Source organism: Lutra lutra, chromosome 4 (assembly GCF_902655055.1).
Source record: "Lutra lutra chromosome 4, mLutLut1.2, whole genome shotgun sequence".
Lineage (NCBI taxonomy): Eukaryota > Metazoa > Chordata > Mammalia > Carnivora > Mustelidae > Lutra > Lutra lutra.
In genome coordinates, this window is record NC_062281.1 from 93,805,069 (window position 1) to 93,833,035 (window position 27,967).

General features: G+C 39.4%; 1 protein-coding gene across 17 annotated transcripts in view; it reads right to left on the bottom strand.

The window, feature by feature from the left end:
- Window positions 1-27,967, bottom strand: part of PDE4DIP (phosphodiesterase 4D interacting protein) — a 217,960-nt gene that overhangs the window by 77,135 nt on the left and 112,858 nt on the right. For 8 of the 17 annotated variants that reach the window (XR_007127077.1, XR_007127078.1, XM_047728737.1 and 5 more), the window contains exon 1: window positions 3,468-4,950. Coding sequence is in view for 15 of the 17 variants with exons in the window: in XM_047728737.1 (XP_047584693.1) it covers window positions 3,468-4,592 (1,125 nt within the window). In the remaining 2 variants the exon portion in view is untranslated. Of the gene's footprint in view, window positions 1-3,467; window positions 4,961-24,718; window positions 24,837-27,967 lie in introns of those variants that run through there. The other 9 variants (XM_047728748.1, XM_047728742.1, XM_047728746.1 and 6 more) reach the window with 4 other exon arrangements.

Genomic DNA, 27,967 nt, shown 5'->3' on the forward strand with positions numbered 1-27,967 from the left:
CAGATAGATATTTAACAAAGACATTTTAACAGCAACTTTAAAGCCAAAAATTGCCACAGAATAGTAGGTGGTGAATCTGATTTAATCTGAACCCATCTTGGCATTAATAATCGCAGGAAACCTCTAATTCGGTAAATGTGATGTACTGACCTAAAGGCTGGAAGATGTTTGCTCTGTCTTTATTTATAACACTTTATTATTGAACATCTCAGAAAAATGTCCTTTCAGATAGCAGTCTGCCAAAAGACCACTTAGCAAAGTTCCCTGAGTTAATAGCTCAGAGTGAATTCTTGAGAAGTATCACGTACATAAACCAATCATTCCTAAGACAATTTTATAAAACCTGAAATCAGTAATACTCAATTTGGCTGAGTCAGTGCTAATTTCCAGACTACAGGTTACTAAAATCAAGTTACAATACTAATGTAATTTTAAATTAGACTCTCTTTGACTTTTTTAGGACAAAAAGCTTTCCAGCATCAGAAAAGAGAATTGCTTCCAGGCCTGATACTGCATAAGATGAGACCTTTAGGCTAAAAAGGCAGTTAATTAGATCTTCTGTATTAACAGCATTTCCCTGGCACTTCCTAGTCCTCACAAGAGCAAGTCTTAGATCCGGAACTGCTGTGGTTTTCTATCCTATTGTTTTATTTTTTTTTTATCCTATTGTTTTAAAAACGGGAAATACAAAAGAGCTATCAACTAGAATAAAATTAAAGGCCTAATCTTTGAGCGGCACCTAATGGCTACACCTTCCAAAGGACCTATCTAGATTAAGTAGCTAAACTATGAGAGGAATAAATTTCCCATAGCTACCCAGGGCCAGACCCTAGTGTTGCAAGGCTTAGAGCAAAAATCTGCTCTGTGAATTTAGATGGAATAGAAAATTGAACATGAGCCAGAGCTGAATTGATGTTTACTAATCGACCACACCCCTGCTATCACCACTTTTCTAGTTCAGGGCCACACAATAAAGAAGTAAATTACCAGCTAGAATAAGGCTTCAATAGCTTTCTTTAGATATTTAAACTACCTTGGGTTTTCAAGCATAAATTCTGCAGAAGGCAAATAAGTCAATTTGCATAATTCCAGAAAATTAGTAAGCAGGAATACCACATTGCTGCTATTTTTCTATAATATAAGAAGAGAAAGAAACGCAGCAATCAGAAGGAACTCTGATGATGATATTTAATAGTGTATAGAATGGGTACGTGGAGGATTAAACAAAGGAATCAAAATGACCTTCCAGAACAATCTTCCTCTTTAGGATGGGAGCTTCTTTGTATTTGTAGTAGAACTTAATTAAAGAAAAAAATTTTTCTTTCATGGTTTTTTTCTTTCTATAAACTAAAAACAGAAATGCCAAAATTAATTTACATTTATTTCTACTCTTTTCACATTTGTTCAGAGAAATAGACAAAAACCAGTCTGTCTTTGTCCCAGTTGGCTGGGGTTCAGACATACAGCACAACAGGCGTTAAGGAGCTTAAAAGTCAACCAGTAAAACAACAGATCAGGGGCCCCCAATACAGATTTTATTTCCAAACACTCTGAGTCCAATTTAATTTATTTCTCCCCCACATCCTTAATTATTGAAGAAAATGGCATAGCAATTAAATGCCATTATTCATATTCTCAATGCTCTGTTTTCATTACTCTACAAACAGTAAAAAGAATGTAAGCCAAGTGACAGCAGAAAGATCACACACCAAAGGTCTATTTTTTTCCAGTGTCCAAATGTAATGAAGCAAAGGGACTTGACCTAAAGGTAGAGTTATTATAGTTTAAATGTGCTCATTAAGATGGCAATTTTCTTCACTGATTCCCTAAAGAATCTCCTTGGAATCCTTAGGTTACAGAAAGAAGGTTCTTTTTTTAAAATAAGTATTATTTAATTCAATATATATCAGGAAATGTGATTTCATATAAAGAATAAAAAAGTTTTGGCTGAGAATGGTTAAGAATCTTTGGTTCTTTCTGAGTCATTTAAATCATGAGCTTTCCTTACCTCTAAATTGAAACCCTGCATGAGACGGTCTTTAAAATCCTTCCCAGTGCTCAAACTTGTTGAATCCAGGCACCAAATGATAGTATTTTTAATTAAGTGTGGAGAAAAACAAAAACAAAACAAACTCTTGTTTTGCCTGTAATTTCCTAATTTTCTTTACCTTTTTACAATATTGTCCATATTGGGGCGGGGCGGGGGGGGGGCTTATCTGCCATCTACACTGTCCAGACTATCTATAGATCCTAATATGAAAACACCATGTTTAATTTGTGACATCTATGTCTGGTTGCAGAAATACCATAAGACACAAATTCAACTGTGATGCTCCACTGAAAGAAAAGGAAGCAAAAGAAAAGAAGTATGGAGCATTAGGCCTTCTAAACATTTTATACAAATGAAAACACATTTTAAACTTTTTGTTATTTCTCCTTTTTCTTAACATTTCAAATGTGTTTCTGACAGCTTTATGTAAATTTAAAAATATTTCTCCAATCTTTCTGCTAAATTCTAATAATCTGTATCAAGTAGAAGATGCCAGATGTTTCACAAAGTTAATTGAACTCAGCACTCACTGTTGCTGCAGAAACGAAATAGCATCTGTCAGGTCCCTGTATATAGCTGAATTTAAAAGGTTGGTATGAAATCAACTGGGCAGAAATGAATAGCTCAAATTAAGATTAACTGCCATCTTCTAGTCACTAAGAAATTCAAGAGTATAATGGATGAAACTCCTATCACCCAATAACAGAGGCAACCTTTCTTAATATCAAACATCCTCTTAACTGAGCTCTGTAGGCAAACTGGCTGTGAATAGTTTTTGTCTTAGTGTTTAAAATGATGACACCTGAATTCCCAGTTTCTTTTATGAACAAGTCATCATTAGTCCTCAAATGACTTATTACAATATTGCCCAGATAGTACAATACTTTGATAAACAGGGCAGAGGTTTGATTCCCCAAACCTCTGCCCTATGCCCTAAGCACTTGGAGACACACCTTTGGGATGAAACACATGATGCTATAGGGAGAACTAACTAGAGAACTACCTCACGGAATGTGAAAAAACATCTGCAAATCTAAAAATGAAAACAAAGCAAAAAAAGGAGGTGGGGGACAAAAGAGGAGGTAAGAGGAAAGAGTTCTAGTGCCAAATACAAGATTAAATGTTTTCTAATAGGGTAAAGGTCAATTAAAAATCTCTTTATGCCTAAAAAATTCTGTGATTTTGGTAATTAGCAGGAAGGCCAATAGATAATGTTACAAGAAGGGCTGTGAAAAGTCAGTTATTTGAGTATGAATCACGTTTACTAAAATGAGACACAAGCAGAGGTGCAGGAAAAAGGGGCTCAACGATTAGTTGTTCTCAGGTGTAGAATTTTAACCTTGACCTACACAGAAATCATGTGAAGCCTGCATGGCTAACTATAATCAGAAAGACACTATGTAGCCATTTTGTATACCTGGACCCGAAGTGGCAAATAATCTTCACAGAGATCATCCCACAGCTCCTGGAGGTCTGAAAGCTCCAAGGGATAACTCACAGGTGTCTTGTAAAGGGGTTTCAAAGACCGGTTAAGGAAACCGGAACTAACTCCATCTGTCATGATATGGCCAGGCCTGCTTCCAGGTGGGCTGGATTTCACTGGAATAGGAAGCCTGCTCCCTCGGGGACTCTGGATAGGCTTATAATCAAGACCTTTAATCACATTAAGAGCTAGCTCCAGCTTGTGGTTACACATAGGCTGTGGAGCCTGTTCATCTGAACAACAGTCACACTTTGCAAGTTCCTTTGCACTTCTCTCCGTTTCCTCATCCTTTTGTTGTGGAGGACTAGCCTGGACACTTGCATCCAAAGATTCCACAGAGGATCCCGGGGTCCCCTCCTCCATGCTTTCTCCATCTGGGGGTACCTTTGTACTTGGTAAATCCGGTGGCCCGACCTCAGACAATGCCGGTTCTTCGGTGCAAATGCTGGTGGACCACCTAGAAGAAGGACCACACGAGATACTTCTGGCCACCTTTCGAGGCACCTTACAAATGGCTTCATAGTCCGAATCAGCAACCCGCAAGGCTGCACAACCACGGCATCTCCTGGGTCGGTTTCCAGGACCTTCCGAAGCATGGCAGCTGTGTAGCTCCTGAATCTGATCCTCATTTTCTACCCAACACTCAAACCCTGAATAGGCGAAGTCTTCCTGGAGCAGTGCAGAGTATCGTACATCGGGTAAGCCGGAAATATCAACCGTCCCATTCCCCGCCTTGGTTTCCGTGCCAGAGTCATCGTTATTCTTACGATACATGCTAGCAATGCAGAACTTGAGGCGGTCCTTCTCCAGCAGCAGCTTTTGCAAACGCTCAATAGAAAGAGCTTCGATCCGGGCAATAACGGTATCGAACCTATAGATCCGATCAAGCATGAAAGCACACTTGCTGCAAGCAAATTCGGCTTTGCCATCGCGGGCGACATCCTTGCCCAGGACGTGCGAAAGCAGAACCTGGAGGTTGAGCTTAGATGCCGTGTGGAAGATCCAGCGCCGCTGGTTTCCACACAGCTCCCGGGCACAGATCCTGCAAATCTCCTTCATCTTCTCCCCTAGCGATTGCCGAGCTTCCCTGAGGCGGCTGCTGCTTGGTGTTCAGTCACTGGCTCTTGGCTGCGCTCCGTCTCCCGCCTCGGAGGCCTCCGGCCAACATGGCACAGTCCGGTGGGTCCCCACTCTGCAGGGGCGCACCTCCGCCACCCGCGAGCTGGTTCTGGGTACCAGAGTGGGCAGCCCCGCCCCTCGGGAAGGGGGCGGGAATAGAAACGCCTTAGGGGGACGCTGAGTGACAGCAGCGCAGGCCAAGCTCGCAACCTGCCATGTCCCCTCCAGCTGTCTCTCCCGCCAGCCGCCGCGTCCCCAACGTCCTCCCTTGTAGCAGGCTGGGTTCGCGGTACACTATTAGCAGCCCGCGGCTGACGCGAAGACTCGGAGATCGAGGATCAGATTTCAAGATGGCGCCAGCGGCTCGGCGTCTGCGGCCAGCGGCGGGTTCCTCTGGGAGCTGTAGTCCGGTGGGCCGCTCCCCGCTTTGCGCATGCGCGGCGGTCAGTGCCCGCCCGCTCGCCCCAAAACGAGTCGCCGCTCCTGGCGGTGGACTCGAGAACCGGCCCCGTGTGGGTACCGGTGGACAGCAAGACGAGCGCTGGCCACTGCCAGACTGCTTTCATCTACTAAGATTTCGCCCAACGAACGCACCAGTTCCCTCGTGGTTCCTCCCGCCCGCCCTAACGGGATGACCCAAGGATCTGCGTGGGGAGGAGAAAGTTGAATCCCCTCCCCCTCTCTCCATGGTAGTGCCACGTACTCTGGATGGAGCCGCTTGGCAGCGCCACTAGGTACCGCTGCGCGCCGCCTCCCTCCCGCCTGCAGCCCCAACCTCTTCTCCCTACCCAGGCCGGTGCCGGGATTAAAAGGTCGTGGGGCTGTAGCTGCGGGCGGGTAAGCAGGGTTGATAAATCAGAGGTGGTAGTACGGCGGGTTTTAGAAGGGTGCTTCAAACCTCTCCCTCGACAACTGGGAGTATCTAGAGGACAAGTTTTTCTCTTCCTTGCAGTGTTGGGGTGGGCGTGCGTTTAGCAATTGCTGCACGATTTGCCCTTTTTTTAATAAAAGAAATCATCAAGAGAGGACACAAACCAGTCACCTGAGAAAGAGTACAGCAAATACCACGTGGTTGCCACAAGTTAACCAATATTTTTAAAATAAGAGAAAATGGGCTTTTTCAAGAATGTAAACACCTGAGAGTAGATTACCATCACCAAATTCTCTTTCAGGTTCAGGTGGACTGCAGTCCCTATTTTGGGAGTGGGAGAGTACACAAACTTTAGAACAAAAGACCTAGCTTCTTTGAGCAAGAGCAGAAGGTCGGGATACTAATATCTGCAGAACTAGGGCTGGACATTTCAGTGACTTCAGTTAGTACCCTGTCTTATTCAACAATATACAGTTGTCACCCTGCCGCTAGGTATAGAACTTGGAATGCACACAAACTGGGGAAGCAGGAGCTCTGAGTAGGAGGAATCCAGGTGTCAACTTCCATTTATAATAAAGAATTCCCTTCTTGGCTTGAGTGGCATGCAGACATGGGACAGGAAGGAAAACAGCCCAGCAATACCTGGAGTCCCCCAGAGCAGGACATTTCCTGGTTACAAAAATGTTAAATTTTACTGGCTTGTCCTTGGGAAAGGTTAAGGCCAGTAACAGTCTTAAGTATCTGAACCTCACCTCTAGGACAGAGCCCATACTCCTCTAAGCAGGAAGACATTAAAATGCCTTCAATAAGAACTCAGAATAAACCAAAAAATTCCTAGGGAGAATTAAATGATTTAGAAGTGTTTTAACAGTGTTTGGCTCACTGAATAATAGCTTATACTGTTATTTCAATATTATAATGGGAATATTTTAAGATAATATTAAAACTTTTTTTTTTTTTAAGATTTTATTTATTTGACACAGAGAGATCACAAGCAGGCAGAGAGAGAGAAGCAGTCTCCCCGCCAAGCGGAGAGCTGGACACAGGGCTCTATCGCAGGACCCGGAGATCACGACCTGAGTGGAAGGCAGAGGCTTAACCCACTGAGCCACCCAAGTGCCCCAGATAATATTAAAACTTTATGGAGCTTTACACACTTAAGATTGTATTGTTCTCTTATTTAATCACCAAAACAAAATCTTGGTAGCTCCAATGTGAGAGAAGAACAGTCCTTTGATCTTTGGGTTTGGGAGGCTACAGAACTTTGCCTATGTTATTTCACCTAAATATGCATGTTCTGGCAGTAAAACCAAGAATGTAAAAGAGACTTCCAAGTAAAACTCATTACAGCTCCATTTTTGCCTGCCTCTAGGTATATGAACTTCAAAGTCAAAAGAAAGTAAACAATCATCTTTGAAATCTGTAGTGATCTATAGAGAGGCAAGGAGTTTCTGGACTCACCTACTAACAGACTGCCTGTCAGGACTATACCCTGCTGTACCCTGTCTGAAGTATAGTATAAAGTTTAGTATAAAGAGCTAAAAGAACTCAAAGGTCCAGAAAAGTGCAAATTAAGACATTAATCAAGTCCTCATCCTCTACTATCAATGCAAGCCACATTTTCTTGCTGGGGAAAAGGCTAATGAAACAAAATGCTTTTCAGCATTTTAATTAAATAATTAAATTAAATAATACTTTGTAGTATTCTCTATTCCTTTTAAGATTTTGCATCTAATTAATAGTCTCTAAACTTTAATGACAGTATATAGGTAGCTTGGTGTAGAAGTGCAAATCAGTATAAATGGAGAAAAGGTAGTTTATCATTGAAGAATAGGTTTGCTAGATATAAGTAAAGATCAATATACAGAGAGAACTACACATATCTGGGCTTCCAACAACTGATAGGAATAAATCACTCAAAAATCAAAGAAAATTTGGAGATAGCACTCTATTCACTCCTAGGAAATATATTTAAAAAACATTATTTTGAAGTGGATAGTAAACTATTATAGTACTAGAACTGGTCCTAATACGATTATTTGGTATTATAGAATTTCATTCCAACTAACTGTCATCCCAACTAAAAGATCACTGGTGTATAGATAACAAAACTGGAACATAAAAATTAAAAAATAAAACTTATAGGGACGCCTGAATGGCTCAGTCGGTTAAGTATCTGACCGGCTCAGGTCATGATCTCAGGGTCCTGAGATTGAGCCATACTTGGTTCCCTGCTCAGTGGGGAGCCTGCTTCCCCCCCCCTTCTCTCTCCCTCTGCCCCCTCCCCTGCTCTTACACACACTCTCTCTCCCTAAAATAAATAAATAAAACTTTTGAAAAAAAAAAAACACCTTAGAAAAATCAGGTGATAATGAATTCAGAACTTCATGGTCCTTATCAATATCACCTTGGTCAAGATTTTGTATTTAGTTAATACTGGCTACGTATGGGGAGGGGAGTAAAATTGGGGGTTGAATAGAAACATTTACCTTTTTTTATATACTATGTGTCATCTGAATTTTTGGAAATAAATGTGTATTCATGTATCTTAAATTTTTTTTTAAAATTAGAAAATATTCAAGAATTAAAACTAAGACTTGTGGGGCACCTGGGTGGCTCAGTGGGTTAAGGCCTCTGCCTCCGGCTCGGGTCATGATCTCAGGGTCCTGGGATCAAGCCCCACATCGGGCTCTCTGCTCAGCAGGGAGCCTGCTTCCTTTCCTCTCTCTCTGCCTGCCTCTCTGCCTACTTGTGATCTCTGTCAAATAAATAAACTCTTAAAAAAAAAACAAAAGCTAAGACTTGTGCCAATTTAACACACTAATCAGAGTCTAAGTGGTAACATTTGAACCTAAAATGGAAATTTTAATATATATGATAACTACATGTGTTATATATGTGGACAACTTATATAAATAGATTCAAAGGGGATATACAAGTTAGTAAATAGTGATTATGTCTGGAGAGTGGAATTATGAATACTTATTTTCTTCTTCCTTCATTTATGTTCTATAATTTTCTATATTAAGCATGAATTGCTTTTGTGATAAGATAAAAATTGTTACTAAGAAATAGGTAAAATAAACACATTTTGATACATTTGTACAATACTAATTGGCAGTAAAGAAAAACAAAAAAACAAACAAAACTGACACCCACAACATAAATGAATCCCAAAAGCATGTTAAGTGAAACAAGCTGTACACGTCAGTACATTCTGGGTGATTCCTTCTAATTTATGTTTAACAACAAGAAAAATTGAATCCACGGTGACAGAAGTACAGAAAGTGGTTATGAAAGATGAGATAGTGTAAGAATTGATTGCAGAGGAACACAAAGGAATTTTCTGGGGTGATGAAAACGTTCTATGTATTGTTTTGAGTGATGGCTATATGGATGTGTACAGTTCTCAAAGTTCATTGAACTGAATGCTTAGATCTGTAGATTTTATGTTAGAATAGTTCAATAAAGAGTAACAAAGAGGGGGGCACCTGGGTGGCTCAGTGGGTTAAGCCTCTGCCTTCGGCTCAGGTCATGATCCCAGGGTCCTGAGATCAAGCCCCGCATCGGGCTCTCTGCTCGGCGGGGAGCCTGCTTCCTCCTCTCTCTCTCTGCCTGCCTCTCTACTTGTGATCTCTGTCTATCAAATAAATAAATAAAATCTTTAAAAAAAAAAAAAAGAGTAACAAAGAGGAAATAAATATAAAATATGTATTACCCATAAACTTTTAATTTAAAAGTTTTTTTTGTGGGGGGGGGCGTACCCCCACTTTATCTTAAGAATAGCTTTGAAAATTGGAAAGATAAAATATGGCCTAGAAAAAGTTCTGTAAAATTCCCGACTGCAAATTCAAAACTTTATATTTCTTAACCATAGGAGCTTTGAAAAACATTTTTTTAAATTTTATTTATTTATTTGACAGACAGAGATCACAAGTAGGCAGAGAGACAGGCTGAGACAGAAAGGGGAAGCAGGCTCCCCACCGAGCAGAGAGCCCGATGCGGGGCTCGATCTCAGGACCCTGAGATCATGACCTGAGCCGAAGGCAGAGGCTTTAACCCACTGAGCCACCCAGGTGCCCCTGAAAAACATTTTATATGCATATGCACACCACACATACATGATTGAAGCAAGGCATGCTGATAAAGTAAGACTTGGGGCTTCTGAGATGATTTAGAATAGGATAATTACTTCTAAGACTTACCAAAGTTACATATTAAAGGGAAATTGGAACTAAGAAAAGGTTTCATATTATGATAAGCTTTTTTATGAATTAAATTGTTAATTTTATATATCAGCAGTTTGCCCTCAAAATGTATTGATAAACCCATTCACAGCACTTATTAGCTATATGTGCTAGTTAAATCATTTATATCTGGCCCTTAGTTTTCTCATCTACAAAGTAAACATGAATTTAAACAGTAGTTTTCAACCTTTGCCAGGCATCAGAATCCCCGGGAGGGCTTGATAAAACAGATTGCTGGGACCTACCTCCTGGAGTTTCTGATTCAAGTCCCCTGGGGTGGAGCCCAAGAATTTGCATTCCTAACAAATTCCTAGATCATGCTGATGCTCCCGTCTGGGCAATCACACTTCGAAAACCATTGAATTAGAGCTGTCCTAAACTATATTCTGAAAAATCTCAGTCAAAAGATTAAAGTACTGCAGATAAATAGAAAAACCCTTCAGTGAAGAACTACTTACAGATTGTTGAATTTAGAGAACTATATTCTCATATGAATCAAAATTCCTAAGTAGTGTTATTTTTTTTTTAAGATTTTTTATTTATTTGAGAGAGAGACAGTGAGAGAGAGCATGAGAGGGGAGAAAGTCAGAGGGAGAAGCAGACTCTCCAGGGAGCAGGGATCCCGATGGGGGACTCGATCCCAGGACTCTGGGATCATGACCTGAGCTGAAGGCAGTCACTTAACCAACTGAGCCACCCAGGCGCCCCCCTAAGTAGTGTTATGTTAAAGACATTTTGCACTATCTCTATTTTGACCTCTAGATTTTGGGGCCTGGGAAGTATCTCTTAGAACCAAAGCCACTTTTGTAACCACTATTTTGTAGTGTTTCTAAGACCTAATTCCGGGCTGGTAAGGCGTTTCCAAGAGAATTAGAGATGGAAAATCCCCACGTCCCAAACAGTTGTGTTAGGTTTCACTGCCCTAGTTATGACATTGGAAATAGCTGTTCTAATTACTAAAAACTATGCAAAAAAAAGAAAAAAAAAAGTGATTTGGCAGAGAAGATAAAACAGATGAGGAAATACAAGAATATCAAAGTAAAGCCAGTTAGGCTTTATGGAAACACAAGCATGTGCATGACTCCCCTGTGATGGCTGGAAATTTTTAAGAAGCCAGAAGCAATCATGCTTTGCATTAATTAATAACACAGCATTTTGAAAGACTTGTTTAAAACCAGGAGATTACCAGTTCAGCTGCAGATTGCCATACGGTCATCAGCAGAATCCATCTTAAAATAGTAAAGAATCTTTCAAGTAAAGTTATTAAATACCAGTAGCTGCTTAAGTGAATTTTATTCTTTTTTTTTTAAGATTTATTTATTTATTTCAGAGAGAGAGAGTGGGGTGAGGAGCAGAGAGAGAGGGAGACAAACAGACTCCCCCACTGAATGGGAATCCCATGACCCAATCCACCCCAGGACCCAAGATCATGACCTGAGCAGAAAGCCAGACTCCAAAGCTCAACTGACTGAGCCACCCAGGCACCGCAAGTGAATTTTAAAGCACACGTTAAGTCAATCAACCAAGGAGCAAGAATTTGCATGAATTCAGTATGTCATTTCTCTGTCTTTAGTGAACTTTTCGTTTAGTTGAAGGGAGAAAATGTGCATGCTAAAATTAGTACAATTGATTGGTAAGTGAAATGGTACTGATGAAGTCAGTATGAGTGCAGAAAAAAATGAGAAATAGTTGAAAGGGCAAGAGTGACACTTGAGATGGGTCTTAGGATGGTGGAAATAGAGAAGGGGACTCCATTAAAAGAAAAGGGCATCATCAATAGTCTTAGAAGTGGGTTAGATACAGTGCTAGCCTGTAGGTAAAGGGAGATGTTAGGGATTTTGAGGAGCATCTGAATGGCCTGGTTCATCCTACTTTATAAAACTTATCCTCTATAATTGCTCATTCAGAGAATACATACGGAGAGCCAACTGTAAGCCTGATGCTATGCTGTGGTGCTATGGAAGTTTTGGTAACTAGAATTTAATGTTCAGAAAAGACAAAAGATTTTGGACTTAATGTTATGAACTTGAACAAAGAATGGCATGGTGAAAACTTCATCTTGGAAAGATTAGCCAGAGAACAGGATGGACTGGAATTTCAGGGAAAGATTCTGGAATGGTTATAGGAAGACCTGCTAAAAAGCCTTGTAGTTATTCATATGTGGGGTAATAAAAAAAAAGTCTGTGGGAATGCAAGTTGGTGCTGCCACTCTAGAAAACAATATGGAGATTCCTCAACGAGTTGAAAATAGAGCTACCCTATGACCCAGCAATTGCACTCTTGGGTATTTACCCCAAAGATACAAATGTAATGATCCGAAGGGGCAACTGCACCCCAATGTTCATAGCAGCAATGTCCACAATAGCTTCAATGGAAAGAGTCCAGATGTCCATCAATAGATGAATGGGTAAAGAAGATGTGAGATATATATATACACACACACATACATACATACACACACATACATACATACACACACACACACACACACACAATGGAATATTATGCAGCTATCAAAAATGATCTCTTGCCATTTGCAATGATGTGGATGGAACTAGAGGGTATTACACTAAGTGAAATAAGTCAGAGAAAGACAATATATGATCTCACTAATATGTGGAATTTAAGAAATAAGGCAGAGGATCATAGAAGAAGAGAGAAAAAATGAAACAAGATGAAACCAGAGAGGGAGACAAACCATAAGAAACTCTTAATCAAAGGAAACAAACTGAGGGATGCTGAAGGGGTGGGGGTATAGGGATGAGGTAACTGGGTGACGGACATTGGGGAAGGTATGTGTTGTAATGACCGCTGGATATTATATAAGACTGATGAATCACAGACCTGTACCCCTGAAACAAATAATACACTATATGTTAAACATTTGAATTTAAATTAAAAAAAATTAGTCTGGTATATAAATAGAAAGTGGTAAATATGAGAATCATTTTGAAGGAATGAACAACAGGACTTGACGACATATAGAGGATGAAGGAAAAGGATTAAAGATGAAGATTAGGTTTTTGGTCTCAAAGACTGGTAGAAAACATGGGCTAAATGAGCAGAAATGTGAGAGTTGAGTCCATCTACAAAAAGATAATGAAAAATTTGATCAGGAACATGCTGAGTTTAGGTGACTGAGAAAACTAAGTGGAAAAAAAAAATGAAGTGAGGCTCTTCTACAATCAAAGCACAGGTGAGATGGGGACAGAGTTTCAAGAATGAGAGAGACAGTTAACATTTGTCAAAAGCTAGGGAGAGATTAGCAGGAGAGAGAAGGTCAGGCATATCACTTTCTGTAACTGTAACTTGTAAACTTGTGACTTGTAAACTTCAGAGTTATTACCTTTAACTCCTCAGAATCCTTCCCTATCAAGTTAAACACTAAATTTGGGATTTTTTTTTTTTTTTCTGAACATCTCTAGCATGTTCAGAAATGTTGCTTCACATTTTCACAACATTTTCTATTTCAGGTTCTTGAAACCTAAAACCTGAACCATGTCACTAGGCTTAGAAGCTTACCCTCTAATCATCCTCCATACTATTTCCAGAATATTCATAGTAAAGATTCATCATTATCGACTATAGGATGAAGTCCAAAACTTCATCAGCATGGCATTTCAATATCTCTACAGAAAGATCCTAATCTACTTTTCAACTACATCTCATCTTTCAACTATATACTCCTTCCCTAATCATATGGCGTGATGACAGGATATTAAACTGCTTTATTAACTGTATGCCCCACCTTCCTCTTTTATAATCTGATGGTCAGGCCCTTAACTTGGAAATTTTTGCAGAGCAAAGAGCAGAAGCTGAAGTCAAATGCATTTCCTGACTTTAATAAAAATTCTAAACCAAGTGAGAAGATTAAGCCACGTGTCCCAGTGGGGAAGAGGAGAAAGGGTCTTTGAGGTCAACAGAAAAGGAGGGGGTTAGATTTCACTCATTTCAGAAAGAGACTGGGGATCAGAGAATAACAGGGAGCCACCTCCATTCCATATTAGTGCCACAGAGAAGCAGCAGGACCTGGGAGGAGAAGGCAGTGGGTGACTTGGAGAGGCTGGACTCTATATCATGGGGTTCTGGCTCCATAAAAGACTCTAATAAAGCAAGCTGTTAGAGTTGGCAGAACCATCCTTGTTGGAGAAGGGGTACTTCCAGGGTGGACCAACGTTAAGAGTAATCCCTTAATTCTTTGGCACCTGATAAAAACCTTCACTTTCATGTAATTGAGAGAATAGGGAGGAATATATGTACCAAATGGATGATTTTGAACTTCCTGCTAGCCTGATTAAGATAAGGACTCAGGGTAACATTCAATCGATTGAAAGAAAGTGAAGAAACATGGTATTTCCTGTACAACTGAATTTGTGAACTAAGAGTCATACCCACTTCGAACCTTTGGTAGGTGTTCACTGAGCCTCAGTCCTAGACCTTTTTACCTATTTTTATTTTCTTTCCATATCATCTTATCCTTTCCCATCTTTATACCAGTAACTTTCCATTTATATCTTTATCCCAGAATTTCCTCTGAGTTCAAATCTGAAATAGCCAACTACCTATTCATATCTGCATATGATAGGTCAGAGACATCTCAAAATTACCATCTTCCAGGGCACCTGGGTGGCTCAGTTGTTAAGCATCTGCCTTTGACCCAGGTCATGACCCCAGCATCCAGGGACTGAGCCCCATATCGGGCTCCCTGCTCATCAGGGAGCCTGCTTCTCCCTTTCCAGCTCCCCTGTGCTTATGTTACCTCTCTCGCTGTCATAAATAAATAAAATCTTTTTTAAAAAAATTACCATCTTCCTTACCTATAGTACCCCCACACTCGTTCTCCCTAATTCTCTATTAGGGGTCAGCAAACTATGAACTGTGAACTAAATTCCCCCCCCCACCTATTTTTGTAAATAAAGTTTTATTGGAACATACAAGCCAACTCATTTATGTATTGTGTATGGCTATGTTTGTGCTACAATGGCAGAAACCTTATGACCTGCAAGGTCTAAATTATTTGCCATCTGGCCTTTTACAGAAACAGTTGGCTAATCCCTGCTCTTTGTTTTCTTCAAAGTACTTATTACAATGTGCAATTAGTTATTTGTTTGAACACTTGGCTATTTATCTTCCTTATTAGATACAAGCTCCTTAAGGGGAAAGGCTCTTGCCTTTCTTCTTTTAAGTATTTTTAAAGTATTTATTATTGAAATATAGTTAACATGTAATAGTCTATTAGTTCCAGGTACATAACATAATGAGTCAACAATTCTATACATTATTCAATGTTCACAATAAGTACAGTCACCATCTGTCACCATACGATTATTATAATATTATTGACTATATTCCCTATGCCATACTTTTCATCTCTGTGACTTACTTATTTTATAACTGGAAATTTGTACTTCATAATCCCTTTCATCTACTTTGCCCTCCCCTCACCACCCTTATTTGGCAACCACCAGTTTGTTCTCTGTATATATGAGTCTGTTTGTTTTTTTGTTTTGTTTTGTTTTGTTTTTGAGATTCCACATATATACAAAATCATATGGTATTTGTCTTTCTCTGTCTGACTTATTTCATGTAGTATAAAATGCTCTAGGTCCACCATGTTGTTGCATGACAAGGTTTCACTCCTATTATGGCTGAGTAATATTCCATTGTATATATATACTGCATTCTCTTTACCCATTCATCTATCAATGGACCCAAGTGTTGCTTCCATATCTGGCCTAGTGTAAATAATGCTACCATAAATAAAGAAGTGACTTATCTTTTCAAATTAGTGTTTTTGTTTTCTTTGGATAAATACCCAGTAACGAAATTACTGGATCATATGATAATTCTTTTTTTTTTAATAAAAATTTTTTAAATTAACATATAATGTATTATTGGGGTACAAGGGTACAGGTCTGTGAATCATCAGGCTTACACACTTCACAGAACTCACCATAGCACATACCCTCCCCAATGTTCATAACCCAAGGTAATTCTATTTTTAATTTTTCAAGGAACCTCCAAACTGTTTTCCACAAGGGCTGCCAGCTTGCATTCCTACCAGCAGTGCACAAGGGTTCCTTTATTTCCAAATTCTTGCTCACCAACCCTTGTTATTGCTTGTGTTTTTGGTTTCAGACATTCTAACAAATGTCTAAATGTGAAGTGATATCTGATTGTGGTTTTGATTTGCATTTCCCTGATGATCAGTGATATAGAGCTTCTTTTCATGTGTCTGTTGGCCATCTGTCTATCTTCTTTGGAAAAATCTCTATTTAGGTCTTCTGCCCATTTTTTAATTGGATTATTTGGGGGTTTTGGTGTTGAGTTGTATACTATCTTCATATATTTTAGATATTAACCCCTTATTAAATATATTATTTGCAAATATCTTCGCCCATTCAGTTGGTTGATGTTTTTATTTTGTTGATGGTTTCTTTTGTTGTGCAAAAGCTTTCTATTTTGGTATAGTCCCAATAGTTTAATTTTCCTTTTCTTTTCCCTTGAGTAAGAAGACATATCTAGGAAAATATTTCTAGGACCAATGTCAAAGAGATAACTGCCTATGTTTTCTTCTAGGATTTTTATGGTTTCAGGTCTCACGTGTCAGTCTTTAATCCAGTTTGTGTTTATTTTTGTGTATGGTGTAACAAAGTGGTTCAGTTTCATTCTTTTGCATATAGCTGCCCAGTTTTCCAAGCATCATTTACTGAAGAGACTATCTTTTCCCCACTGTATATTCTTGCCTACTTTGTCACAGATTATCTGGACTCAATTCTATTCCAATGATGACCTAGGTGTCTGTTTTTGTGCCAGCATCATACTGTTTTGATCATTACACCTTTGTAACATATCTTGAAATTTGTGATTGTGATCCTTCCAGCTTTGCTTTTCTTTTTCAGGTCTGCTTTGGCTATTCAGGGTGTTCTGTGATTCCATACAAATTTTAAGATTATTTGTTCTAGTTCTGTGAAAAATGTTGTTGGTATTTTGATAGACACTGCATTAAATGTGTAGACTGGTTTGGGTTGTATGGGTATTTTAACCATATTGATTCTTCCTCATGAGAGATTGTACCTGCCAGACTATACCTTACCAGGAAACAAACTGAGGGTTTTAGAAGGAAGGGTGTTGGGAGGGATGGGTGAGCCTGGTGATGGGTATTAAGGAGGGTACGGATTGCATGGAGCCCATATATACAAACAATGAATCATGAAACACTACATTGAAAACTAATGATGACTAACATAACATAATAAAAATAAATTAATGTGAATTTAATAAATTAATAATAATTATTTATTAATTAATTTTTAATTAATAAATTAAAAATATTGGTTCTTTCGATCTATGAGCATAGAATATCTTTTCATTTGTGTCATCTTCTATTTCTTTCATCAATGTCTCTTTTATGAATTTTATTTATTTTTATTTTTTTTTTATTTCTTTTCAGCATAACAGTATTTTCAATTTCATTGCTAGTAATTGGTCTGCTCAAATTTTCTATTTCTTCCTGATTCAGTTTTGGAAGATTATATGTTTTTAGAAATTTATCCATTTCTTATAGGTTGTCCAATTTCTTGGCATAAATTTTTCAATATTTTCTTATAATCCTTTGTATTTCTGTGGTATCAGTTGTTATTTCCCTTCTTCTTTTCTGATTTTGAGTCCTCTCTCTCTTCCTCTCCCTCCCCCAACTCTTGCTCTTGCTCTCTGTGTCTTTTTTCTTTTTCTTTTAATGAGTCTAAGTGTTTATCAATTTTGTTTACTTTTTCAAAGAACCAGTTTCTGGTTTCATCTGTCTATTTTTCTTTTGAGGTACTTTGGACAGTATGTTTCTAGATATCAATAAATAATCATTGAATGACTAAATGAGTAAATCAATGCCTTTCCTTTTCATCTCTTATTAAAATCCTATTCATTTCTTATAGATCAAAATCTTTACTGCCTACCCCAGCTCATGACATTTTGTACTTTGTCTACTGCTTTATATTTTGTTTCCATCAGTGGCTTCCTTACCTTCCAATTAGACTATCATCTCTAAAGGCAGAGACTAAACCTTATGCATCTTTGTGTTCTTTATTCCTTCATGTTACAGTAGTTTGTGCATTATAAATTCTCAGTAAATACTTTTCATGAAGCGGTAATAAAATCCCTTATTTTTCCACCACCTTTGCTGCTCTAAAGGGTCAGGACTACAATTGCCTTAGATGATTTGCTGAGACACGTTACCAGTAAAGGTTATGTCTGGGAGACAGTGAGGTTGAATGAGGATTTATAAGAGTCTCCACCTTCAACATTCATCAGCTTTAAGAAGAAGATACTGTAAAGCTGCTTTGAAAGAGCTCCTTATATGAAGTTAGTTGGAGCTGCGCAAGCTCCTAATCCCTGCAAGGTTTTCAGTCTCTGCCTTGAGCAGTGAGTGTTCTTGCCTTAACCTCCACGTCAGATCTCTCCATGGTAACACTGGAATGTTTGCTATTTTAAGAATACGCCTCACTGCATGCAGTGTTATTTACATTAGGTTCCAAACAAGGCATAAATGCAATGGCTTGAGTGTCTGCTGATTTGTATGAGTGGGAGGTCCTGATTGCTTACTGGATATCTCACCCTAATTCTGTTGTCCTCTTTCATTTTGTAAGGCAATATTTATTTACATGTTAAAAATATTACACTTGGGGAAAACTGGAGAATGGAAAAATGAAATAAAACAAGAATTCTTCCAGACCTTACTTTGCAAGTACATCGTTGCTCCTTGCGTTCATACCCTTTAGGTCTGGTTTCATTTAAAGGGTTCTTTGAAATGAAGCTTCTACTCTCCCATAAAAGGGAATCATGTCAGTAACTGGATATCACCAGCTTTTCAGAGTGCAGGTCTTTCATCTGCAACTTTATGAATATACTCACGAAGGAAGAGAAAAATGCTTTGTAAAACTTCACTTTGTTAGCTTTTCTTTTTACTAAAAAAGATGTGGACATGTTGCTTCATCATGGCAGCTATATCCAAAAGTTCCTGAGTTCTCTGCTCACAACGACATGCTCTTGATCTGAATGGACAAGGGGTGATTGGAAGCAAACATGGAGTGATGTCAATTGGTGGCGTGTCAAGTTTATGGCTTTCTTTGTTGCTGTTCTATGGGGTTAATTATATGATAGAAGGTCATACTACTGTGTAAGTATCGCTAAAATGAATGGTGGAATGGAAAAAGAAAACAGCTAGAGGGATAGTAAAATCAATTAAATTAAATAATCTTGATCAAAACTGTCTCTTTTTGAGGGATGGAAGGCTCTGAAATGAAACTTCCTGTACTCAGAGATTATACTCAGTCCAGACTTTCAGACTTGAGATTACATGAGAAGTACTCATCTATGGGAAATGGCATAAGAGAAGAATTTTCACTTGGACAACTCAAACCTCGATGTGTAAAATCTGTGAGCTTCCCTTCTTCCCAACTGTGGTATTCTCAGCTGTGAGGGGTCAGAGGAGGTAGAGGAAGTGAGTCAGTCTCCAGAACTCTAGGAATGGCTTTGCTGGAGATGAGGGAATTCTTAAGTCTTTGCAGAGCAGGCCCAGAGCCTAGAAAATGAACTCGGGCCTTCCACATTGTGGGGGGTGTGGCTTCTGTGGTAAGAGATGGCATGAAAGACAAAGGTTGAGGATACAGTGGGAATAAGATGCTGCTTGCTACTGCTGGCAGACAAGGATGACGCCCACAACGAAGGCTTCAGTTGTCACAGATAGCAAGAGTTGTCACACAGGACTGTAGACAGAGGGGGGAGACAAAGTACTTTATAATTGGTTTTCTAATGTTCTTGGCCCCTAATTCAAGAATGGATTAGATCAAGCAGTTAATAGCTGTGTCAAACTATGATTTGCTCTCATGAGATGACATCAATTATCTGCTCAGTTAGTCCTCCTTCTAAAGAGCCCACAGGATTGTCTTTCTAAAATGCAAATCATATGCTTTATTTCCCCCTAGCTTAGCTTTTTTTTTTCTTTAATTCTCTGTTTCTTATAACAGGAAGTCCTTAGCTTGACACTTACGGAATGTCCCAGTTATGTCTTCTATCATTCTATAACACTTAGTATATACCTGGTAATACCAGTTTCTCCCAATTCCTTAACATGTTTCATATCACTGTATATACTGTACCTGCCTATGATGTATTTCTATTTTCTGCCTGGAGTACTCCGCTTTTAAGGTCCAGGTCAAGAGCAACTTCCAGGTGAGGCTTCTTTGACTTTCAAAGATATCTCACCCTAATTCTGTTGTCCTCTGTCCTCTGTTCCCTGCCATCTGTGGGTTCCTTTCCCACAATGCATATATTTCTATCTCTTCATTTATCATCCTGTATTTTGTTCTTTGTTTACATGCCAATCTCTTATTGGACAATAAACCCTTTGGAAGCTACAGCCCCCAGACTAGTGGTTCTTACTGAGTGACTATACCATCTCCTAAACTACATTTTGCAAATTCATGGGGTGTTTCTTGTTTTTATTGTCATCACCATGATGACTGGAGCAACGGGTGCTACGTAATTTGCAATGAGCCGGGCAAAGCATTGTTCCAAATTCTGAATGACATCTGTCTACCTATTTATCTGTTTATCTATCTATCATCTATCTGATTCCTGTCTGTATGAAATGCATAACACAAGCAAATTCATTAAGGCAAATTCATTGATTCATTATAACAGAGGTTATCAGAAACTAGGAAAGGGACGAATGAGGAATTATTGTTTTATGGGTAGTTTCACTGAAAAATTCCAGAAATTTTGGTTCACTGATATTCTGAGAGCTGGTTTTGAACTTTGTCAACAGATATCTTTTGATCAGTCACACACATGTACATTTGTGATACTAGCTCTTCAGAACAGCAGTGTGAATATAGGTATGAACCCACATAAACCTATGTTCAAATTCTGACCTCACCACCTACTGCCTTAATAACTTGGGTTACATCACTTAATCTAAATATTGGTTTCCCTACTTGCAAAGGGAGCTTTATCCTACCTAGTTCACAGTTTGTAATGAAAGTTGGAAAAAAACTGAATGTTCAGGCCTCCACACGGCGCTTAGAGCAGCATCAGGACTCAAAAATGGATCCTTCCTCTTTTCCATTCCTCTTTCCCTTCACTGGCTAGCAGCATCACACTGTTTCATGGACACTCAATAAAAGCTGGGTCTCCAGGGGCACCTTGATGTCTCAGTTGGTTCAGCGTCCACCGTCAGCTCAGGTCATGGTCTCAGGGTCCTGGGATCAAGTCCCATGTCAAGCCCCACATCTTGCTCCATGCTCAGTGGGGAGTCTGCTTCTTCCCTCCCCCATGGCCCCTCCCCCAATCTTGCACACACTTTCTTTCTCTCTCTCTCAAATAAATGAATAAAATCTTAAAGAAATGTATTTACACTGTAGGGGTCCCTGGGTGACTCAGTGGGTTGAGCGTCTGACTCTTGATTTCAGATCAGGTCATGATCTCAGGGTTGTGAGATGGAACCCTGTGACCTGCTCATGCTGGATATGGAGTCTGCTTAAGATTCTCTCTCTCTCTCCCTTTCTGCCTCTCCCTCTCACCCCTGCTTGCACACTTAAGTATGCACACATGCATGCCCATGCATTTTCCCACTCTTAAAACATTTTTTTTCCACTTCCAATAAAATTATGTTGCTTTCCATTACCAACATGTTACCATTTTGATTGTAGTAGAACAGTATTAGTATTATTGGTAACTCTGTAGGATTAAAATGTGAAGTTTTGTTTTGTGCTTTCATTACTGAATGACTTTTAAATGTTCCATGGGGCACTGGTGAGGTAATACAACTTTATATAATCACCTGAACCTACAATGGAATTCTGCCATATATATTTATATATATATACACAATGTTAATATACAGTGAGTTTTCCATGAATAGGAACTGCTATGAAAATGAAGAAAGAGGGACGCCTGGGTGGCTCAGTTGGTTAAGCAGCTGCCTTCGGCTCAGGTCATGATCCCAGCGTCCTGGGATCGAGTCCCACATCGGGCTCCTTGCTTGGCAGCGAGCCTGCTTCTCCCTCTGCCTCTGCCTGCCACTCTGTCTGCCTGTGCTCACTCTCGCTTCTCTCTCTATGACAAATAAATAAATAAAATCTTTAAAAAAAAAAAAGAAAATGAAGAAAGAGTTGATTTTTCTACTGTTTGGAAATTTACCAAGAGTTTTTCACCTTGGCATTGTCACCCTCATTTATTAATGGCATTCCCCTTGCCGTTTTTGAATCGCCAGTATAACATGACTGTATCAGGCTACATTTGAAGCTATGACAGTCACTTAGTTTTCCCTACAGATACAAGCACCTGACTCTTTCTTTATGTCTGCTAATATAATTGTGCTCATGTTTGTGTGTGTGTGTGTGTGTGTATGTATATACATACTATACATATGTATATACTCATGTGTGTGTGTATATATACATATGCAATGTATATTTTTAAATAAACATCATTTTATTATAAATTATTCTTATTATGTCTCATATGTCAGGGGCTTATATTAATTTGAGTTAATATATAAGGTTGGTAGAGCAGCACCGAGCCCGTAGAAAATGCTACAATACGTGCTGAAGTGACTACTATTGAAAAGTTGTTGTTCATTGATAAAATATTTTTAAATTGCACTTGGAATATGTATCTAAGAAATCCTGTGACTCCACTTCTAGGTTTTATATTATAATAATCTGAACCATTTGAGTGTAACTGAATGTTCCCAAGATGTTATAAGAAAGTTCTTCAAGGGGCACCTGGGTGGTTCAGTGGTTAAGCCTCTGCCTTCGGCTCAGGTCATGATCTCAGGGTCCTGGGATCAAGTCCCGCATTGGGCTCTCTGCTCAGCAGGGAGCCTGCTTCCCCCTCTCCCTCTGCCTGCCTCTCTACCTACTGGTGATCTCTGTCTGTCAAATAAATAAATAAAATCTTTAAAAAAAAAAAAAAGAAAGTGCTTCAATATTTCTTTTTCTTTTGGTCTAGGAGATTAAAATGAGATAGAATTCTCACTGTGACCTGTTTGCCCTGCACCATTCACACTCTGCGGTGGTCCTCCTGGAGAGCAATCACAGAAATTGACAACTTTGAGTTCAGTCTTTACCTATAAAACAGTCTTTCTAAAAAGAGACAAACAAACAAACAAAAAAAAATCACACTCTTAAATACAGAGAACAAAGTTGCCTGAGGGGAGGTGGGTGGGGGTATGGGTGAAACAGGTGAAGGGGAATAAGAGTGCACTCATCCTGATGAGCACTGAGAAATGTACAGAATTGCTGAATCATTATTTTGTACACCTGGAACTAAAATAACGTTGTATGGTGATTGTGCTTGAATAAAAGTCCCTTCAGAAACTTTCCAGCTATTTCATTATGTATCTTGTAAAAAGCCTATGAACTTTATTTTCCCCTCCTATCTGCCTAATTACATGTATACGCATCATTTCCTGAATTTGTTAACCAGAGCTTTCTAACCAAAGTGGAGTCACAGTCCAAGAAGTTTACAAGTACAGCTAAAATAGTGATTTCTTCTGCCCTTGTCGTGGCCCAAGCGCCCAGACTGATGACCTCCAAGTAAGAAGCTCCATCCACTTACCACTGTACCTTACAAATATTATCATTTCCTGTTTGTGCCATGACACAGAAAATATAGAAAGCATGGCTTTAGGCTAGTTCTTCTCCCTGTTCCTTTCATCCTGACTCCCAGCTCTCTAGATGTGAACCAAGAAGTTAAACCTCGCTGCTCTAAGACCTGTAAGAATACTCAGTAATTGTTTATGCTGCTTGGGCAAAGATATATTCTAGGGTTCTTTTCGGAAATACCTTTTTAGAAAATTAAAAATTGAAGGGAGGAGGACAGTTTCCTCTGAGGTAACTTCAAGGGCAACAATATAGACTAACGCAATTTTTATACCACAGTAAGAATTCTTCAATATTAAAACAGCATTATGCACACTTGAAACTAATATAATACTGTTGGTTAATGATACTGGAATTAAAATGATAAATAAAAACAACATTAACTGAGAAAGAACCCACATTAAACATTCTGTACAATTATAAATCACTCAGGGTGGTGGGCAGAATTCTAATGGCCCCAGTGCTTCCCACCCCCTGGTAGCCACCACATCTTCACATAATCCCTACTTCTTGAGTGTGGGTGAGACTGACAACTTGTTTCTAAGGAATAGAACATGGCAAAGATGAGGGAATATCGCTGCATAGGTGTGCTATGTTACATGGCAGAAGTGAATGGATCTTGTACATACAGTTGAGGTCCCTACTCAGTTGATTTTCAGTTAACCAAAAGGATTATAACTGTGGGCCTGATCCAATCAGGTAAGTCTCTTAAAAGACGGTGTAGAGGGCGCCTGGGTGGCTCAGTGGGTTAAGCCTCTGCCTTCAGCTCAGGTCATGATCTCGGGGTTCTGGGATCGAGTCCCGCATCGGGCTCTCTGCTCACAGGGAGCCTGCTTCCCCCTCTCTCTCTGCCTGCCTCTCTGCCTACTTGTGATCTCTCTCTCTGTCAAATAAATAAATAAAAAAAAAATCTAAAAAAAAAAAAAAGACGGTGTAGAGGTAGAAAAGCAAAGGAACCCCCTTTCTCTCTGCTGCTAGCTATGAAGAAGCAAGCTGCCGCAACCCCTACAGCCACCCAGAAATAAATTCTTCCAACAACCTGAGGGGACTTAGAAGACGATCCTTCCCTTAGTGACTCTCCCGATAAGAAAGCAGTTTGCTCATACCTTGATTTCAGATTTGTGAGATGCTGGCAAAGAGAACCCAGCGAAGCCAGGCCTGGACCCGTGACCCACAGAAATTGTGGGACAATGAATGTATGTCGTGTTAATCCACTAAATCTGTAGTCATTTCTTATGCAGCAAGAAATGATGAACACAGAGGCAAAAAGCTCTGCCCACACCTCACCTGCACATCCATGCTAGTTGGCTCCTCCAACAGACGGAGCAGTTGTTGTTTCTCTTGAGACAGCTGTTCTACGAGCTGCTTCTGGGCAGCCAGGCTCTGATTCAGTTCTTTAATTCTTCTGGAGCAAAGAAAAAGTCAGAACAACACTTATGGTCGTGATACTATTATTGCCTTTATTATTCAGCCCATTCCAAAGACATTATAATCGAGTCCAGTCAGTTTTTACCTTTGTGGGTCACGGAACTCATACTTTTTCTCAGAAGGCCACGTATTCTCTGCTGTAGCCCCCTACTATGTACACAAATGACCTTCTGCTTACATATTCACTAGGTTCACAGACCTCCTGAAGCTGACCCATGGATCTACAGACCATAGGTGTGTAACTCTTATAATAAGAGCCCAGAAGCTGTGTTTCTGGTTGTTATTGTTCCATTCAAGAAATAATTTCTGGATAACCATTATATAAACTCACACACCCTATCCAATACCTGAAAACATAAAGTTGGAAAGCATACAATCTCTGCTTTGTAGAAACTTTTTAAAAGATTTATTTATTTATTATTTTAGAAAGAGAGCAGGAGGGAGAGGCAAAGAAAGAGGGAGAGAGAATCTCAAGCAGACTCCCAGCTGAGCACAGACCCTGATGCAGGGGTCAGTCCCACAATCCTGAGATCTCATAACCTGAGCCAAATCAACAGTCGGATGACCAACTGACTGAGCCACCCAGACAACCCTCTGTCCTGTCGAAACTTAAATTCTTTTGGTGTGTGTGTGTTATGTCAGGGGTTTGGGGAGTGGGGAGACACAGCTACAAAAACAAATAACAGGAAAAGAATGTAGGGAGTGCTACCATGACACAGGCGCCCACCTTATATAGAGTACACTGAGCGCTGCCCTGGAACTGTAAGAAGAAAGAGTGAGTCATTGAACTTGAAACAGTCTGTGGGACTTCAGGAGACAAGATTTGGAAAACTGGACTGTTTTCCAGGTACAGGGAGGAACTTGAACCAAGGAACGAAGTCATAAAGATACAAGATATTTTGGGGGAAGAGTCACTTGAACAAAGGCTGCAGGGGAGAGGTGAGGGCTAAAGAAGAGGCTGGAAATTCAGAGTTGGATTTAGATTATTGGACCATGCACAGCGTGCTGAAGTATACAAACTACAGCTTCCAATCAACAGCTATTTCTCATCTGCTGTGTGCAAAGTATATCTTGCTGTTTCTCTTGAGTCTTAAAGTACTAGAGGTACCTGTCCTTGGAAAACACACTGGTACTAAACGAAATATTTCCAATTGTCATTATTATTCTTATGTAGGTGTGTAAGGCAGGGATAATACCTTAGGAGGGAAATAGTAGGGAGAAATGTGAGAGGTGCCCAAAAGTCAAATAGGAAGCACATAGACAAATTATAAATTTATTTAAATTTTATAATTTATTTAAAATTTAAAATTAATAAATTAATTTATAAATTATAAATTAATAAATTAATTTATAAATTATAAATTAATTAAGGCTGTGAGGGTTAGCTAAGATTTGTGTAGGAACTTTAAAAGAACTTTAAAAACTTAAAAATATCATGCAAATGCAAGCTATAATAGTAATTATGATGATGAGGGGCACCTGGATGGCTCAGTTAGCTAAGCACCTGACTCTTGATTTTGGCTCAAGGGGTGAGATCAAGCTCCGAGTCAGGGTCCATACTGGGTGTGGAGCCTGCTTAGGTTTCCCTCTCTCCTTCTTCCTCTGCTCCTTCTTGCCCCCCCCACCTACTTGTGCTCTCTCTCTCTCAAAAAAAGAAAAAAATAAAAAGTAGGGCACCTGGGGGCTCAGTTAATCAACTATCTTCAGCTCAGGTAATGATCCTGGAATCCTGGGATCGCGTACTCCATTAGGCTCCCACCTCCACAGGGAGTCTGCTTCTCCCTGTGACCTTCTCCCCTCTCATGCTCTCTCTCAGTGCCTCTCTCTCTCAAATAAATAAGTAAATAAAAAAGAATAATTATGATGATGAATGTGGATTCCATATCAAATTCCCCATGGTATCTATGCTAGAACATTCCTTTTTTTCTCAAGCCTCCAACCTTACTTATCCCTTTGACCCTCAGTCTCTATAGATGATCTATTCTCCTATTTTACAGTACAGAGTTGATAAGGTCATTTGATATAAACTCCCTAACTTATTGGTCACATGTTTTGTTTGTTTAACAAATGTTTGTTGGGACACGGACATGAGACAAGAATTTCAGGGAACCTAGCAGAGAAAATCTGAAATCAAATACAATGTAACACTGAGAACTGTACAATAATGGTTGTGTATATAAAACAAGGCAAAAATATAGAGACTTAATTCTGCTGTCACAAAAGCACTCACAGAAGTTATGCCTGTGTGAGTTTTGAAGTATGAATAGGAGTTCACCAGGAAGGAAAACACAGCAGATGCTTTCCACAGAAGGAAGAGCATAAGCAAAATTCAGGAGACCTGACATAGCATCATTTGCTTCGGGAGGCAACGTGTGAATTCAGGATTTAGATGCCTACAATGCTTGCGGCCATGTTACACAACTTTCTCAATGCCAGTTTCTTCATTTATAAAGTATAATAATCCCTACCTCTAGGGTTGTTAGGAGAATTAAACAACATTATAGTGCTCAGCTCAGTTGTATTGTAAGAGTGAACCAAACTTTTGTCATCATTGTTATTACTAGTCATGTACCAGTGAAGTGTGAAGGGTTCATGGTGGGGATGAGTCTGGGAAAAATCAGGGGTCAGATCATAAAAGGCTTTGACAACCATGCTAAGAAGAATGGATCTTACCTCCTGAAGGTGTTGGAGAGCATTTTATTTTAATTTTTTAAAAATATTTATTTATTAGAGGAAGGAGAGTAAGTGGGGTGAAGGGCAGAGGAACAGAATCTTCAAGTGGACTCCCCGCTGAGCACAGACATAAGGCTCGATCTCATGACCCATGAGATCATGACCTAGGCCAAAACCAAGAGTTGGACACTTAACTGACTCAGCCACCCAGACACTTCTGGAGAGCATTTTAAATGACTCTGCCATGTCAGTAATCAGATCTGTGGCTCAAAAAGATCACATTATTCATTGTAGGTACTCTGTGTGTTTTTCACCTATCCAGTTAAGAACTACTGAACACTTTTTATGCCACATAGTACTATGTATCTAAGGGCCTAAATTTTGTGTCAGTTTGATACTGTTGAATTTTCCACTTCAGAACTTTTCTGAATTGTT